At 47.3% G+C, this 19,061-nt stretch overlaps 2 protein-coding genes across 2 annotated transcripts in view; both read right to left on the bottom strand.

Moving 5' to 3' along the window:
- CCR4 (C-C motif chemokine receptor 4) overlaps positions 1-12,634 on the bottom strand; it is a 45,136-nt gene extending 32,502 nt beyond the window's left edge. Inside the window, exon 1 of the mRNA XM_082411872.1 lies at positions 12,568-12,634. The gene's annotated coding sequence lies outside the window, so the exon portion shown is untranslated. The remainder of the gene's footprint in view (positions 1-12,567) is intronic.
- The window catches only part of TRIM71 (tripartite motif containing 71), a 63,469-nt gene continuing 46,391 nt past the window's right edge, over positions 1,984-19,061 (bottom strand). Inside the window, exons 2-4 of the mRNA XM_082411880.1 lie at positions 18,664-18,831; positions 12,568-12,702; positions 1,984-9,026 (exon numbers count right to left, since the gene is read on the bottom strand). Coding sequence (XP_082268006.1) covers positions 7,575-9,026; positions 12,568-12,702; positions 18,664-18,831 — 1,755 coding nt within the window. The 3' untranslated portion in view covers positions 1,984-7,574. The remainder of the gene's footprint in view (positions 9,027-12,567; positions 12,703-18,663; positions 18,832-19,061) is intronic.

Genomic DNA, 19,061 nt, shown 5'->3' with positions numbered 1-19,061 from the left:
GGTCTTCATTGCTGTGCACAGGCCTTCTCCAGCTGCGGTGAGCGGGGGCTACTCTTTACTGCAGTGCGTGGGCTTCTCATTGTGGTGGCGTCTCTTGTTGCGGAGCACAGGCTCTAGGCATGCGGGCTTCAGTAGTTGTGGCATGTGGGCTCAGGAGTTGTGGCTCGCGGGCACTAGAGCGCAGGCTCAGTAGGTGTGGCGCACGGGCTGAGTTGCTCCGTGGCATGTGGGATCTTCCCGGACCAGGGCTCGAACCCATGTCGCCTGCATTGGCAGGCAGATTCTTAACCACTGCACCACCAGGGAAGCCCTGCCTCATTTTATTAGCAGCTTCTCCTGGGGCTTTCACAGGATTAAAGATTTCTTCCATTAAAAAAAAAAAAATGCATCCATCCAACTTTCTATGTTCAAAAGTCTCCCATTGTGTTCAGCTAGGAGTAAAAGGGAAATAAAAGTGAGAGGCCTGAAAAAGGAAATGGGGAATGGAGTCCAGAGTTCACTAAGTCATACACCCCCATCTTGAGTCTTTGAGGAAACTGCTACTCAGGATGGGTCACAATTTTGGAGCTGAAGCAACTAGTGAGCAAAAAGCACTTTAAATGCTCAATACCAACATGGGCTGAAGTGGAGAGGTTCCCTATGCCAGGTGCTGATGCCTGGCACTTTAGGAAGGAGGGTCCTGTACAGTAGGGGTAGGACCTACCACCACTGGAACGTCTGTACACGCTATCACAGCTGGGAAGGGACATACAACAGGGGGAAACGTACAGGGGATGGGGAGTGGAATCCAGTGTGGTGGCTTGCCAGACGCTCCATTCAGAGGTTAAACCTAAGACTGATCAGACACAGAAAGCAGGTGGGCAAAGTTGGGGAAAATTTTTCCAGTGAAAAATGAGGTCTCCTAGTAAGCTGTGAACACACAGAGCACAAGAGAAGTCTTCATCCTCCTGGCATCTATGTTACCCTGCCAGCAAAGAGGCAGCACTTGGGCAAGTTGCTCACGTCCCCTTGGCTGGAGTTCACATCCAAGTAGTTCCTCCCACCCCAGGCAGAGGTTATAAGGCCAGTGCCCACCTGGGTGCTGGCATCTGTGGGAAAACAGGGTGGGGGACTGTGGTAATTGGGAAATCACATACTTGTCCCTCTAAAGGGACATCTGCTACTCAGCTTCTTGGGAGAAGACAGGCCTGTGGCTGCCAGATCTGAAACTTCCCAAGAATCCAAAAGTCCAGATTTTAAGCATTTAAGCTCTTTAACACTTCCTCGTTTAAAATGCTGGTATCCATCTGTTTTGAAAACACTGCATGGACCCAATCTGACCCACTGACCAGAGGACAACTTCTGGGCCATGCATCAGAGACTCCCTTTCATGATGGGCAGTGTACACACCCTTATTTATTCTCAATTAAAGGATGACACAGACACACTCTTTCCATGGAAAAACCCTCTTGTTTATTTGATTAAACAAAAATAAAATAAGCTGCATAGGAACAATTTTAAAGTCCAAAGAGACACCAACTTTGTTTTAAGGCTGCAGTAGCTGATACAGCATCTCCTTGCTACCTTCTCCAGCCTTCTCTGTGGACCAGAGCGATACATTCAGAAGCCTGTTAGCTAACACAGGAGTTTTTGAACACTTTTCCACTGGTTCTTCACCTGCTCATTGCCTGTCATGCCTGAGGCCTGCAGTATATCACTTAAGATTTAAAAGTAAAAATCCAGAGGGCAGGAGAAAAAAAAAAACCCCACCCCAAACAAAAACCTACCTTAAAGGTTTGGGGGAAAAACCTTTGTTTCCCCATTCTCCACTTAATTGACGGGATCCGCACCACCACCACGATGCCCATTTTTAAAAGTGTCAAGAGGCAGTCAGCACCCAGGTGGGCTTGCAGCATGGTTTCTGTGGCCCGGGCAGTTAGTCTGGTGGTGGTGCATATCCCTTACATGTCTGCCTTGGACAAATCAAAAAAAAAAAAAAAAAAAAAAAAAGTCTTACCTTAGTCATTCTAACATCAAGGCAACATGCCCATGTTAATTTCTCCAATTTTTGCATTTACTTTTCTCACAAAAACAAAAAACCCTCAACCAAGCCATGTATTCTACACTTTAAAATTAAAACATTTTGCTGACCGGGCATGACAGCTAATGGACAGTATTAAGCAAGATTCATTTAAAAAAATACAAACGACCTTCCCACCCACCCGAATATACCTAACATGCTAGTTAAAAACAACAGCCCTTACCCTCCCACCCTCTCACCTGCATTGAATTTAGGGGAAAAGAAGAAAAGAAAGAAATCTTACCGCCCTAGAAACAAGAACACCCCAGAAATGTGAAAAATCCTCCTCTGAAAAGACAACTACACAGACTGCTAGAAACACAAGGAACTATTCCAGAGCTGGTTATTTAAAGAAAGTAAACACTTTGCTACACACATTAACATTCAGTCAGTGTGCTCTGAGATAGAGCCTTAAGAAAAATACTACCTGAGCTTGTAAGTTAATACAATCATTAAAAGGAGGTCTACGACCATGTGGATACACAAAACTTTTAGAACCATTACTGGTTAAATGATGATGGAAAACATCCCACCAGGCTGGCTTGTTAACCCGTAAGATCGGTTTTTAAAATAGGCATCTTTGAGGTATTTCTTCACCATGACATTTATAAACCAAATTCACAATAATGACAGTGGTGTTAAGGATGCTCTCTTCCAACCAAAACAAAAATTAAGCGAGGGGGGAAAGAGAGGTGGAGAGGCAATACAGTATATCATGGTAATGTGCTTCTCAACTTTATCAAGTATTTAATAAACAAGCAAAGGAAAAGAATAACCCGTCAAAGAACATGTTACCTTTGGTAGGGGGGCGAAAAAAATCAAACACAAAAGAGCAACACACACACTTCACCATCACTGCTCAGTAAGACAGTGATTGCTGCAATGCCATGGTGAGGGACATCCTGCTGGGTCCAGAAAGGGTACAAATACAATCACGAGGTCTAAAGGATGTTCGTTCCCTTCCAATAGGTGATATTCCCAACAACTAGACCCTTAGAATTGCTCCTAAAAGGGTGTTATTTTCAGACATTCAAAATACAGATATTTTTTCTCTTGAAGAGAAAAAAAAAAAAAAAAAAAAAAGACCTAAAGGTCTTCATTTGCAGATAAGTCCTCAAAAAGGTCAGATGAACCCGTGGTTTCAGAACACTGAACAACGTGGTAACGGTGTGCGTAACTCCTGGTGGGGGGGGGGGGGGGGGGAAGCCAGATTGGTAAGAAATGCTTGGATTTATGACTACATTTGCCTGTATAGGACTATTTGGTTTCAAAGTTTCTTTTCCAAGGTCAATCAAACGCTTCTCCTGTGAGAAGTCAGTTCTGGATTTATGAAAACATTTTCTTCTCGAGGTAGCTCTCCACTTCTACCCACTCCCCGGTGGATTAATACTATTTAGAGACCCGTCAGATACTAACATGAGGTAGATGACTTTCACCAAAAGTGAGGTAGAAACTAAACAAAAGCAGATGGTGTGGGATGGAGTGGCTGGTGTGTGTGTCCTGTGCCCTGGCCCACAGGCAGCCCAGCCCAGGGAGGCCAGAGCGCCTCAAGAGGTTCAGGCTCCACGATCCCATCACACGCAAGTACAAGACTATGACTTTTATACAGCCCCAGACTGTTGGAAACTCAGCAAGAGTGATGTTTTAAATAAATACTTTTTGGCACCATTGGATTTCTTCTTCTTTTTTTAAACAGAAAAACAAGCCTATAACTTTGGCATATCTTTCACTATCTACCAGAACACAGCAATCTTAGAATCTTCCAAAGAGTAAGACGACACACATACAACAGTATTCTGCTGCTTCAAGCCCAGAAGACCTCCCGCCTCCAATCATTAAGCTTTGGCTTAACTAGAATAAAGCAGACTGAGCCAATCTCATGCTATTCTCTTACAGCCCCATTACAAACTGCCTTCCATCTGGCAACTTTTTTTTGGCCCAGCGTGTAATTTAGATTCCATTTATGGTACCCCTGTATGTGTTTCCCCGATTCCCCAAATAAGTTAGACTTAAAAGGGCATCCATCAATCAAAGAGTTAGTGCACTTGGGGGTTCTGTTTGGGCCACTGGGCTCCAGCCAACTTGCATGCCACCTGCCAGCCAGCACACAGCACAGGTTCTCAGACAGCGTTGCTTCTCGTGACCAAATTCACAGAGGAATTACTTAAAAAACAAAAACAAAACAACCACAACAAAAAACAGTAACACTTTCGAAACGTTAAGTTGGTGTCAACCAAAAGTGGCTTGTATCTGTGGGTTATTTAGATTTCCTTTAGCCATCCCAATATCCAAACCTATACATCCAAATCCAATTGGCATCTCAAACCATATACTGACCTTACACCTCACCTCACCCCCTGACCAGATCAGACATACCTGGGGATTTACTGTCTCAATATCACATTTCCTCAAGAGAAACATTTTATCCTCTTCCCTCACAGCACCCAGGACCTTATCTTTTCACCACTTTAAAGATGCCCTCTTTGACCCAATTCCTGCTACCCTAGCATCACCTCATAATGGGCAGGAGATACGCATTGATAAACACTTGTTATCTCTCACACTAGGGAGGTCCAAATGCTGGCTTTTCTCATCTCTCTTCCACATTGTACAAGATGCACACTCTGGAATGCTTTGCACCAATCCCTGTGGGTCAGGAGTCAATCTGGGGCAGCCACAGATGGCAACATTTTAAAAACAAAAGCTTCCCAAGTGTGACCATGTTTCTCAAATGGCAGTGATGCACAATTTTGGGTGCAGAAAATGTAAGGAGACATACCTTTTACAGAGAGTAAAGAGGCAGTATCACCCAGCGACACGTTCATTTCAGGGAGCGGACCTGTTTGCTTTAAAGCAGGCAAATTGAACAGTCTATTAATTAAGCCCTAATCATTTTAGCCACATGTGGAAACCCTGGCTTTACAACCAGATCCACAAAAAAAAGTTAAATAAGCAGCTTTGGTTGCTGCTACTCACCAAGAAAATTTCACTCAGGTTCCAATATTTCCCCACATATGGGGAAACTGGGAAGGAAAGGCTAAGAGTGAAGATGTTGAAAATGAAGACAGAATAATCAAAGGTATTGACTACCGGAAATAACTTAGCCTAGCGATAATCATGACCTGAGTTTCTGAGAACATTTTAAAGAATTTAAGATACTTTTTTTTTTCAATTAAAAAAAATTTTAATCATTTAAAACCAGTTGTCTTTGGTGTTTAAAGGGGGATTATTTAGGGGGCAGGGGGATTGAGAGGAGGAGATTCAGCACCAAGTTATTCCAAAATAAAAAACAATAAAAATGTTTAATTACATGATCTCTTTACCAGTTAAAACTTAGAACTTAGGGGCAACATAAAAGGCAACTGAATAGGAATTAGAGAGGGATTCACTATTAGAGAGGGAATGACTATTAAATTCTTCAATAAAAGGAGAAACGCTTTTACATAACAAGATCCCCTGACACCTCCCCACCCTGAAACACAAAAGCTGGGGGACAGCAGTTTGAAGCTACTTTCCAGTTTTTGGATCCCTTATTGCATGTGGTTCTCCTTTATGGAACAAGGTTTCCCCCATCTTGGTCACTCAGAAACCCCAGAACTAAAGCAATGGGAAGAGACAGGGGACCACGAAGTGGTAAATTAAATGTCCAAAAGAGCTGGATGGGAAAAGCAGTTTGATTGGCTTGCTACACTGTTCCCCATCATCTCCTTTTTTTTTTTTGGGGGGGGGGGGGAATGACAAAAACAATCGATCGACTTGTTAGTCTGTTCGTTAAAAACTCTATCCATATTGCAAAAGGAATTTCTCTTAAATACAGGAATAGAAACTGATCTGTTAGTCTTCCCGTTTAAACAAGAGGTGTCCTGGAAGCCACTGCCATCTGAGAGCACCTCTTTCTCCTGTGGTGCTCTCGAATTTGGTTCTCATTTCAGTATTTGAAAGACAGTTAATGCCCAGAAGCACAAGGTTCTGCACCCAAGTCCAGCTTACGACAAACCCACCCTGTAAAGTGACGGATGCCATCCCATGTTTCTGCAGCAGGAGTCTGGCTTAATAAATTTTCATTCTTTGGTACCGAGATACAGGTTGAACAAGAGGTTTCACGTCCTATACGTTTTTCCGGTCGGGGCAATGTGGTTTACAAATCCTTTACATTCAAAGGCCTTTGGGGGGGAAAATTCACGTTTACCAAGCTCCATGGCTCGGGAGCAGACCACTCTGTAAAAGTGACCCGAGCAGAGGGTGTGGGGATGGGCTGTTCCCATAAACTTGACTTTAAAACATTCTATTTCCCTGAACTTCCAAAGCAGGAAAAAATTGTGCTTTTAAAACAAAAGTTCATTCCTTTGCCTACTCTTCTTAGGAAAAGAAATGCCTAACATTAAGAGAACAACACTCAACCGCAGTCTGGGGGTCCCTTGCCTGTGTCTCATGCTCTCTGCTGACCAACTCAGCACACGCATGCCCACCCACCCACTCAATGTCCACATGCCACATGCCTGAAAATCCTCTTTCTGAGAAGGAGGTTAATTTTCTTCTTCTACTTAATTCTTTATAACCAACAGCAAACTAAAAACACTTCACTTCTGAGAATACTTTCAATCAAAAATCCTGAACTATGTCTATTTTTCAGAAACCGAAGTGTGAAAAGAAAAAGTTCTTTGGGAGGTGGTATAGCATTTTCAGTTTTACTATTTTGGTGTAAGGTGGCTTCACACCCACACATACATACACACGCACACACACACACACCCTCCCTTAGAAGAAACAAAGATTGCATACCCTAAAATAGGAATGGTCTGCTTTTCTTGGCTAGCAAGCCACAGCCACTTCTTCTAGGAATAAGAAAATATACTGATGTTGAACGGGTTGAGAAACACACTGAGGTATAAAAGAACCCAGGAAGTTCACTGTTGCAGCATTAAAAAAAAAAAAAAGATTTTTCCCAAAAAGATCAAGATCACACCACACAGCCTAACCCCATAAACACAGTATTCTCAAGAACACAAATACTCTACAATTAAGCATCTTAAATCCCATTTTTCCACGTTTTATAGTTTTTTTTTTTTAACTTAGTAGTTTTCTCGTGTTTGCTTGGCTCAATCTACAGAATGCACCCCACCGCACACATCCAGCACCCTCCCAGCCACAGAGATGCTAGGCTTGTGCATGTCACGCCCCACGGAGGGGAGAGGGGAAACGTGAACTCCACTGAGCGAGGGTGGGAGGGCAGAGGGCCTGTTGGAGAAGGAAATGTAAAGGTTTCTGAGGTAGATAGAGATCATCACTTCACAGGCTCAATCCCTGCAGAAAAGATACGTACATTCATCTGTAAAAAAATAAAGATGAGGTAGGACATAAGCAATGTTGTACTTTTCTTGTTGTCTTTAAACAAAAGAAAAAAAAAAAATAAAAAGAAATTTCCCTGAGACGGTTTCTTCTTTGAATTTCAAAAGGGGGAGAGAGAGAGAGACGTACACACGCGCACCCCAAACACAGAAGCCTAGGAATGTGATTAGAAGATGAGGATTCGATTGTTGCCAAAGTCCACCACGACAATCATCCCATCCGGCGTGACAGCGATGCCGGAGGGCCGGTCCATCTGCCCAAAGCCACTGCCCTGGGCGCCAAACTTGCACAGGAAGCTGCCATTGGACTCGAACATCTGCACCCGGTGGTTCCTGGAATCGGCCACGATGATACGCCCCTCCTGGTCCACGGCCACGCCCTGTGGGCGCAGAAATTGCCCATTGGCGGTGCCCTCTGAGCCCAGGAAGCGGGCCGACTGGCAGTCTGGGTGAATGACCAGGAGCCGGTGGTTGTTGAAGTCGGTGACCACCAAGTGGCCCTCGTGGTTGAAAGCCACCCCCCTCGGGGAGTCAAAGTGCTTCCAGAGAGCCCCCTCGAAGCCATACTTATTCAGGAAGACCCCATCGGGCCCGAACAGCTGGATCCGGTGGTTCCGCGTGTCGGAGACCAGGATCTTGCCCTCGGAATTCACCGCCACATCCCAAGGGTAGTTAAATTGCCCGTTTTTGGTGCCCTTCTCACCGAACTTGAGGAGGAACTGGCCCTCAAAGGTGAAGATCTGGATGCGATGATTGTCCTTGTCGGCCACCACGATCCTGCGGGAGGTGTCACAGGCTACGCCAGCGGGCCTGTCGAACTGCCCGGGCCGGGAGCCCAGAGTGCCGAACTTGTGGTGGAAGGCGCCGCAGGGCTTGAACACCTGGATGCGATTGTTGCTGCGGTCGGCGACCACGATGTAGCCCTCCTTGTCCACGCTCACGCCCCAGGGCCGGCACAGCTTGCCATCGCTGTCGCCCTCACTGCCGAAGCTCAGGCCCGGGAGCCCGATGCCCACGTAGCTGCGGCCGGACTTGACCACCACCTTGAAGGGGCTGTTCTCGATATGCTGGTTGCACAGGGTGACCGACACCAGGTGCTCGCCCTCCAGCTGCGGCCGGTAGCTCACCACGTATGTCCCGTTCTGCTGGTCGCTCACCTCCGCACCAAACAGGTTGCCGTCAGGGCCCAGGACCACGGCCGACATGAGGTCGCCTCCTGAGAGGCGGGGCTCCCCGTCGTGGTCGTAGCCGATGACAGTGAAGGAGGCCACCTTGCCCTGGAGGGCCCGCTTGAGGCCGTCGCCCGTGGCCTTGGTGAGCGGCGCGAAGGCCCCGCTGCTGACAAAGCCGAAGGACTTGATGGCGAGGTAGAGGGCCTGGTCAGGGGGTGTGAACATGACCCGGTCGTCCTCCTGGGGCTGCAGGAGGCTGCGCACGGTCTTGAGCTCCTGCACCTGCGCCAGCATGCGGTCTCGGGCCAGCAGGATGTCCAGCGCCCGCCCCTCCTCCAGGACCTGCTGCACGGCGCTGATGGTGCTCTCCAGCTTGTTGAGGTTTTGCCGCAGCTTCTCCACTTGCAGGTACAGGGACTTGGCTTTCACCTGGCGGATTTTCTCTACCTGGAGGGAAAGGTGAGAGCCGGGAGAGAGGACACAGAGGCTTAGAACCAAGACAGAAAACAACGCATCAGCTGACATACTCATACCGAGGGAAACCTCACACTTGAGGGTCTGCAGAAACGTCTGGTCCGCATTCCCCCAAAGTGGCAAAATCCAAAGACAGGGAGGCTGGGGAACTGTCCCTGATCACAGGAGATGACTACAGAGACCTGACAACTAAATGCAACAACTGATCCTGGATTGGGAGGACACTGCTATTAAACACACTATTGGTGGGATGTCCCTGATGGTCCAGTGGTTAGGACTCTGTGCTTCCACTGCAGGGGGCGTGGGTTCGATCCCTGGTCAGGGAACTAAGATCTTAAAAGCCGTGCAGCACGGCCAAAAAAAAAAAAAACCAAACCAAACCAAACCAAACCAAACAAAAAAAACACCAACCCACTATTGGTGAAATGTGACTACAGACTAAGGATTAGATACTGCTGTTATATCAAGATTCGACTTCCTGGTTTTGATTAGCTGTGATTAAGAGAATATCCTTGCTCAGAGGAAATAAACTGAAAACATTTAGGTGTAAAGGGGCAGTGTCTCAAATACTCCAACTTACTGTCAAATCATACACACACACTCACCTATTGAGAGAGAATGATGAAAATGGGGCAAGATGTAAATAATCAGTGAATCTGGGTAAAGGATACATGGGGTTCTTTTATTATTCCTGCAAATTTTCTCTCAGAAATTAAATAGAAGTTAGAAACAGCCATGTAACAAAGAAACGTTTACTGAGCACCTACTCTGTGCCAGGTGCTGGAGGTACATGTGGCCCATAGAAAACATGGGCCCCGCCCCACTGAGCTTAGAGTTTAAAGCAAGAGATACTAAGCAAGCAAAGAAATACTGCAAGACAATTTCAGACAGTGCTAGGGGTTAGAGGATAGAAAAAGAGTGTGACAGACAGTGACGAGGGAGGCCTGATTTAGACAGAGGGTTGTCAGGGACAGGTGGCCTTGAATGTGGAGAGAAAAGTGGCAGAAAGGGGACCAGAGGCAGGATTGACCAACGGACTGTAGTACAAGGCTGGTCATGCACTCCCAACAGACTGAATCGAAAATGCTCCTATGTACAGAGGGCCTGAAGTCTCCTGAAGGATATTTCTCTCTCAGTCTCTCTCTCAGCATAAACACACAAACACACACACACACACAATCAGAGACAGAAAGCCTGTGTGTGGAGAGAATAAAATGACGGATTTGGTGAGGATCACAAACCCTGCTCTTTCCTTGTCCCGTTTTCTCTCTTCACAGGGGTTAGAAATCTTCATCAGGGAGCCTGAGAGGTCCCACACCCCAAATTTGGAGATACCAACTTTTTAGCAACTGTTGGCCTGTATTATTTCCAAAGGGGTCTCTAAATCTAAAACACCGTGATATGTAAACAGGGGTTCTGACCTGCTTCTGACTCAGATCACACTATTAGGGAACGTGGGATTTTTGTCTGACTGATCAGTTCTCCATTCTTTTGCAGGAAATAACTCAGTCCTCTAAGTTTAAGTGGTTTCCTCTGAAAAGAACAGATGAGTCGCCCAGCCAGTGCGTGCTGTTTTGCAGAGAGAACCATGACTTCTGAGTGCTTGACCGATCTGAAAGCCACAGAAAGTCTACTTCAGAATAAGGGTCCACTGTTGGAAGGGCTGGATTTTAATCCGATTTTCCCGTCGGGGGTGGATAACATGATTTTGGACCTGATTCATGTGTATTCATCTGTCCACTCTGGAAGGACGTGTGTGTGCAGAGAAGCCCACGTGGGGACAGATCAAAGAGAAGCTCTGTCGTTTGGTTTTGCACTGGGCCAAACCTCTCGGCCTCGATTCTGATCCCTCAACCGGATGGTTGCAGCTACCCGCCAAGAGGCAGCCATGTCCACTGGAAATGCACAAGCCACAAGAAAGGACATGCATCCAGATACCTATAACTGGGTCACCGAGCACTCAAGTTATCTCCAATAACCAGGATGCAAGAAAAAAAAACAAAAAACAAAACCACTGTGTAACAAGGAGGTGCCCAGACAGAGCCAGGCAAGAGGGAGCAGAAAAATCAGTGATTAGTGAAGAAGAAGGGGGACTCCCACAGGATTTGGGGCGTGGTACCCCAGCAAAAAAGCAAGCACAAATGGGACTGAGGTGTGTCCAGAATGAGCAAGCTGATTTTGGAGTTATCCAAGAATGAGTTTTTAGGCAAGTAAAAACAAAGCTGATAACATGAAGAAGAGACTGACTGTCCTTCCCAATTTGCTTCTCCTACGGTAAAAAACATGCTCCCTATTCCTCCTGAAAGAGAACTGCCTTGAGAGAGGTCCTCAGCCCCACCGGAGGGAGGGTAACTAAGGTGAGATCTGCAGAAACCCCTGCACACAAAGGCCTTTTCATCAGCAGATCCAGAAGAGCAAGTTTGTGGCAGAGTTCACCACAGAGCTCTCAGGTTGCAAGAAGGGGGCCCCTTTCAGTTATAATTAACATTCGTGGGTGGCATGGGACTGGCAGACCTTGGGGACATCGGAGGGTCTGAAAACTGTGTCAGGCCCACAAAGGTGCCTGAATAAATCATGTGAATTAAATCTTGGACTGTTTCCATCCAAGGACTCTTCTCTTCTGTCAAAAGGCAGTAGAGAGTCAGAAGAAGCAGAAAGTAGCTAGGTACAGAGCTAACTCAAAGGAAGAGGCAATGCAAAAGCCCACACAGCCTTCCCAAAGGCCAATACAATTTACTCTTTCAGGGGACAGGAAATTGGCGAGGACCACTTTCAGAAATCGACATGCGGTCCCCACCATCATACAGTTTGCAATGAGCCAAACAAGCACCACACACCCAAACACACCCGTTCACATCAGCTCTGTATAGTCTTGTTCCTGTGTTCAGAGAAGGTGATCCCAGTTGAACTGGCGTGAGGTACTTACTGGCCCCTCTTAGGCACGTTGCCCTCTTCTACCTGAGTGAGAGTGCAAGATCAGAGAAGAAAATGCTGCAGGGGACGTGGGCGGGGCGAGTCATCTCTCCAGCTGATTTTATCTAAACAGCACACAGGCGTGCTCAGCGCTCTTTCCGGCTCCAACAGGAAGAAAGGGCACACACTCACTGCCCCCACAAGTGGAAAACTGGTTTTCCACAAGGGGTCAGGAAGTCCAACCAGCCGGGACACCAAAACTAAGGACGAGTGTTAGCAGCCTGCTTTCCTAACAGCAGTCTCCATTGTACTCCCTTCTTTCTGCTTCCACCTGAGTGCCTGCAATAGAAAACTTGAGACTCTATCCAGTCTCGGGGACCTGACTGCTTCTGAAAAGGCTTCTTGTCGTCTTACTACTCGGAGGGGGACCCCTGCATCTTTCTGTAGACAAACTTAGGGGAAAACTACCAAGTGTTCTAAACTCAGAGAAGGGATCCAGGGTGTGACATCAGCATGCTGTCACCCTGCTGTGGTTCAGAGGCCGTGCCGGCCACCGAGGAGCCCCAGGGTGGGGTGGGCGTGCAAACCCCTCCCACGTTACCTTCCACAGCAGCTCACACTCCCGCTCCTCCAGGGCCTTCTTGTGTCTCGCAGTCACGGCTTTGACCTCCGACTGTACCACTTTTGCCTTCATCTCCACCTGCTCTGCCACCGTCTGGGCCTGCTCGATGCTCAGCTGGAAAACCAAAAACAATCTCAGAGCATGAGAAGTACCTTCCCTCCTCACACACAACACTTAAGGCTGCTTTCTTCAGCCCCGAAAAGCTAACGCCTTAGGCCCCCAACCCAGACCTCGAGGTCCACGTCCTTGGAGAGGAAGCAGGCCCTGGGGGAGAGAAGGGCATCTGTTTGACATGTAACTGAAGGAGCTGCTTGGCAAGGGCTGCATTTCTTTGTATGAGAAATAGCACCTACACAGTGAATGTCAGGACTATTAAGAGATAGTCTGACACAGTGAAACCAGTGTAGCTGGGTCACAGCCCAAAACAGACTGGGGATCAGATGTGAAATGTACTACTGCAGGTGCATGAGCAACTTCCCACAGACTTTCCGGCCAGGCTCCCCACCTGGGGGAAACCTCACAGGCTGGGCACATCCCTCGGGAGAAGGTGTGCAACAGGCTGCAGCCCAGCTCAGAACCAACGCCAAGTGCAAACTGGGAAACAGTGTCTGATGCACCTGAGAAGCCATGTCTATGGCCAGAGACCACCTCTGCACCCCCATGCCCCCAATCTGTACCACCAGCCCCCGTAAATCTGCCCGTTTAATCAGACGTATGATTGTTCATAAAAAATTAATCCAGACAGAGGCCTGGTGTTTTCATGAATATTACATGATATGCCTTGAAAAGCCACAAGGATTGGAGATACTGAGGTATTAAATCAGGGAACCCAAACTGACTGCTGATGCTGCAACAGGCTTTAGAGCAGGTGTCCCAGATCAGGAGGGACCCAGGGAAGCCTCAAGGGTTTAGAACCTGCCTGGGTTCAGGAATCAGCTACAGGTGACCAGTCATCTGTGTGCCCTGCAGAGAACGGTTTCTGGGACACGAAACACATCTAAAGCTGGCACAGTCCTGGACAAGCCAGGCTGGTCATCCTAGGGCTCAGGAAACCCAGGTTCAAATCCTAGCTCCACCTCCTACTGGTTCAGACAAGCTCCTGGCCTTCTCCAACTTCGGAGTGAAAGTGAGAAAAATGCAGGACAATATGTGGGAAGAGCTGAGTCCAGCCCCTGGTCCAGAGTCAAATACTGCTCTTATTAATAGCACTCAGCTGATAAACCCCTGCGACAAAGGCTCAACCATCCTCCCCCCTCATCCTACTTAGCTCGCATCATACAGGTAGGCCTAGTCACACTTCCTACCTTGTTTTGTTTTTAAACTGTAGTAAAATACATGCAGCATAAAATGTCCCACGAGTTACATTCAGCACATGCAATGTGGTGCAGTCACCACCACTATCTGGTTCCAGAACACCTTCCTTACCCAAAACGAAGCTTCCACACCCATGAAGCAGTCATTCCCCATCTCCCCTCCCTCTCCCCCATGGCATCCATAACCTATAGTCTCTACAGACTTGTCTATCCTGGATATTTCACACAAATGGAATCAAACAATACATGACCAGCCTTATTTTCATGAATATGCTCCCAGCTAATCAGCTATGACTCATTCAGTCACTTACAACTGGGACCCCTAACTGACCACCTTTCATGCTCTCAGCCTGATGACACATTAATGGCACGGCTGACAAGGTTAACCGCCCACTGCACTCCCTGCCCCCATCCCCGTGAGGCCTAAGGATCCACTGAGCGGATCGGAGCTGGCACCTGGCCAATCTGGGTGGCTCACGGGCTGGTTATCCTTGCCTTGGGATGCCTTTCTCTTCCAAAGTCACCCTAAAATCTCAAAACCCAGCTCAGATGCCGCTTCTTCTCTAAAATCGGAAGTAAAGGACACCTATCCACAGTGTTTCTGCTCCATCTTCACTATCCTGGCCCAAGTGTCATTACAGATTGAACTAAGGTGGGGCCAGGTACACAGTGCACGGTACTTAGCACTGGGTTCTAACAGGAACAATCTATACATTTTATACTTGCTCGTGTCAATGGCCATGACCGTGTTTTATCAAAGCACTACATAACTAACTGCACTGGGTTAAATATCGTCCTGCCAAAATTCAGGTGTGCCTGCAACTTCAGAAAGTGGTTAAGATGGGGTCGTATTGGACTAGGGTAAGTCCTAAATGCGGTGACTGATATCCCATAGGGCCGTGTGAGGACGGAGGCAGAAACTGAAGTAAGGCAGGTACAAGCCAAGATGTGCAGACCACGACCTGCAGGAAGAAGCAAGGGAAGGTTCTTCCTTAGAGCCTTCACATGGAGCACAGCCCTGCTGACACCTTGATTCCTGACTTCTATCCTCCAGAACCGTGAGAAAATAAATTCCTATTGTTTTAAGTTACCCGGTTTATAGCAGCCCTAGGAAACTAATACAGTAGCCAACAAGTTGAAATAGATGGCTGTATCCAAATTACCCGAAACACAAAAAAGACTGACGGATCAAATAAGTGTGCATGTAAGCAGATACCATAACAGGGTGTCTCGGGCTGTCTGTCAGGATTGATTCAGAAAAAGAGAAACCTCACTAGACATTTAAGCAGAGACGATTTAATATAGGGAATTTGGTTCAACGGGAAGCGGGGAACTGCTAATGCAAAGGGCACCCTGAGGATTAAGACAGACAGTGACTGCAGTCAGTAGCTACCACCCCTTGGGCTCAGAGAACGAAGAAAGTAGGGGTTACCAGGACCCAGAAGTATGGGGGAGGGACACCCCAGGCCCAGCTCATTCTGGGAGTGGCAAAAGCTGGAAACTGGAACCAACTTCTGCTGCCAGGGTAAAAAAAAAAATACTGCTGATAAGAACAGGAAGTCAAAAGGAAGAAGCAAGTCCCTTCTCCCCACTTCCAGACACGTGGTTTGAAATGAACACTGTAGCCCCAGCCTAACACGGCACGACTGTGAAAGGGTAGGTTGGTAGGTTATTAACCGGTACACCCTGTTTTCAGATGTGTTGGTTATTAATTAGCACAGAGCTGGTATCCACACCAATATCTGACTGAGGCAACCAAACCTATGTCCATAACATTTCTTTAACGCTTCCTCAATGGAAAGCAAAGGCAGCAAACTGCCTTCTATTTATATTAACATCATATTACTTAACCAAACTGAGTTTCCATTAAAATCAGAAGAGATGGAAATAATAGGTCCACATTCCTACAGGGCAAAAACTGGCCGGAGAGCAATGACCACCCCCTCCGCATGCACAGTAAGTGTCTGCTCGCCGCCCACCCTCCTAGCCAGGCTGCTCCCAGTGTTTCCTCCCAGGTCCCTAGCAGGCCCTTGGGTTAACTCCCATCCTAGGACAGGAGCTATTTCTTCCATTTTCCAAATAGGTCAAAGGGGAGCAAAGCTCTGGCTATAATTTGAGTCATCCCCATTCCTAGAGTCATAAAAGTCCTAAGTGAAGAGACCAAATGGATTTTTCCTCTCCAAATCCTACACAACACCCCGGCAAGCACTGCATTCCAAGACGTGCAGACCAGGACCTGCTTAACTAGTTCCCATTATCTAAGCAGGGCATATTTGAAGGACGCCAAGAGGCAGGTGGGTTGGGGGAAATGGCAGTGGGTAAAAGGGCTGGGGAAGCTCTGAAAACAGAAACACGCACTTGAAAGAAAGAAAGAAAGAAAAAGAAAGGAGGAAGGAAAGAAAGGAAGGAAAAAGGGAGGGAGGGAGGCAGGGAGGGGGGAAGGGTGGGTCACCTAACAAGCATGGGGACTTGAGAAAAAATGTTAACTTCAAATGTTAACAGATTCAATCAAACACTTGAAGTTGAGGCAAGTCAGTGATGCCAGCTGACTGCTGAGTGGTGGCCACTTAGTACTGAGGAAGAGTCTGAGGCCAAATCTGGGTTTCACAGGGAAGGGTGCAGAAAGTGATTAGCGATGTCTGCCATGGAGAACAGTGGTGGCCTGATGACAGGTATTTAAAGTGTCCTGATAGAAGATAATAGAGAATGCAAGTGTCACCCATAAGCTCAAAGGCCACCATACCGGTACCAGATGGGGGAATTACTGTAGTTCACTCTAAAATGTAATTTTTATCACATTTAATATCTTTGAAACTATGATTCATTTTAACACTGTCAGTGGGTTTTTTCCCTTTGTTAGTTGTATATAAAATGAATGTGCATCTTACAGTTAATGGCATCTTAAATGTGATGAAAGAAATAAAAGTAACGAATCAAGGCTGTCTTACATGGAGAGCAACTATATTCCTGATCCAAACTCTGGATGTCCCCCAGGGAATCTGTGCACCTTTATGAAATCGTCTAATTACATAAGTGACCAAAATGTTGTACTTTCATGAAGAGTGAAAGTGACTTGGATATCAGATTACTTGACTCATCAGAAAGATCACTTCAGTATCACACATAGGAATGCTAATAGCTGCTGAGAAAGTTATTAAAATCCTAAACCATCTGCCCGCCCTAGAACACACGACTGATTCTTTATCATTTCCAAAAAAGGTCTTGTGTTAAAAATAATTCATGTATTCAAATACTCGTTCTAAACAGTTTCCTATTCGATTACTTTTTAAAATATTTATCTATCTATCTATTTATGGCTGTGTTGGGTCTTCGTTGCTGTGCGCAGGCTTTCTCTAGTTGCGGCGAGTGGGGGCTACGTTTCATTGCAGTGCGTGAGCTTCTCATTGCAGTGGCTTCTCTCGTTGTGGAGCACGGGCTTCAGTAGTTGTGGCACGTGGGCTCAGTAGTTGTGGCTTGCGGGCTCAGTTGCTCCACAGCATGTGGGATCTTCCCAGACCAGGGCTCAAACCCGTGTCCCCTGCACTGGCAGGCGGATTCTTAACCACTGCGCCACCAGAAAGTCCTAGCAATGTTTCTTGACTTTCAAGCTTATCCTACCAGGTGAGGCAAACAACCTAGGATTTTTTTGTTTTCCTAAAACCTTGTCACCTGGATCAGGCAAGAAGATTCAAAAATTAAGGCACACTATTACCTGCCTATGTAAGAGAACTTCACTATATCTCAGAGTTACACATGTCCCTTCCTAGCCCCAAAGGGATGGGAATTCAACAGAAACAAGGGTCTAAATTACCAGGACGTCTAATGCTTCCAACAGAACAGAAGAGAATAGCATGGCATAGCATAGCAATAACTAATGCTTCCAGTAAAATAAAATTAAAAATAAATAAGTAGGGGCTTCCCTGGTGGCGCAGTGGTTGAGAGTCTGCCTGCCAATGCAGGGGACACGGGTTTGAGCCCTGGTCTGGGAAGATCCCACATGCCGCGGAGCTACTGGGCCCATGACCCACAACTACTGAGCCTGCGCGTCTGGAGCCTGTGCTCCGCAACAAGAGAGGCCGCGATAGTGAGAGGCCCGCGCATCGCGATGAAGAGTGGCCCCCGCTCGCCGCGGGGGGAAAAAGAGAAAGCCCTCGCACAGAAACGAAGACCCAACAGAGCCATAAATTTAAAAAAAAAGTACAAATGCACAATAAAAATTGTAAGTAAGTGAGTGAGTGAGTGAGTGAGTGAGTAAGTAAGTAAGTAAGTAAGTAAGTAACCATGGCATGACCTTTATTTATCACCCAGGAAAGAGTCTGAGGTTCAACCTTAAATAAAATTTCCCGTGCTCACTTATTTCTCACCTATAAACAAATCTGAGTAGCAAGGTGAGCACCCAGTCCTTCTATAGTCCTGACTGAACACCCTAATGTCCACTTGGATTTGGGGAGGCGGCTGGATGGCAAACAGGCAGCTGATGTGACGGGGTCCAGCCAGGGTATCTGGAAGAAGCCCTGACCAGCCAGTAACTCCAGCCACATCACTGTCATCTTCACCAGACTGTGAGGTCTCCGTGCACTGCCCGCCCCCATGTGATTGCTGCTGCACGGGTGTCACATGGGCTCATCTGGGTCATTGTCCCATGGCCTCCAGACACTGGTGTCTGCCCAATAATCTACACACGCCATCTGAAAGGGAGTGGGAAAGGTTTCATATGCAAGAAAGAACCAGGCAAACAGGTGAAGGGTGCGGAGGGACTGACCTGGATGGCCTGGCGGCCCTGCTGGGCATCAGCCAGCAGTTGGATGGTGAGCGCCCGTGAGTCCTGCAGCGCCTCCTGGAGGTAGACGAAGCTGTGGCCGCCGTGCCGGCCCACAGTACACTCTCGGCAGATGGGCACTGAGCACGTGTCACAGTACAGGTGCAGCACCTGGGGACCAGAGAGGGCCAGGTGTTAATGACAAGGGGGTGGGTGGCGGGGTGCCCTGCATCCCAGGACCCCACAATAAACAAGCACACCCCATAGGGAGCGGGAGCCCTGCAGGCAACTGTGAGGACAACTTGCTCCCCCCACCCCCACCCAAAGGAAAAACAACCAACACCCCCTCGTTTTACTCCAGTTCCATTCACAACCACAACTGAGACACCGCAAAGGCAAAG

This window comes from Balaenoptera physalus (genome assembly GCF_965194825.1).
Source record: "Balaenoptera physalus genome assembly, chromosome: 11".
NCBI classification, from domain to species: domain Eukaryota; kingdom Metazoa; phylum Chordata; class Mammalia; order Artiodactyla; family Balaenopteridae; genus Balaenoptera; species Balaenoptera physalus.
Note: the sequence above shows the minus strand (reverse complement) of the source record. Positions and strands in the feature narration are given on the sequence as shown.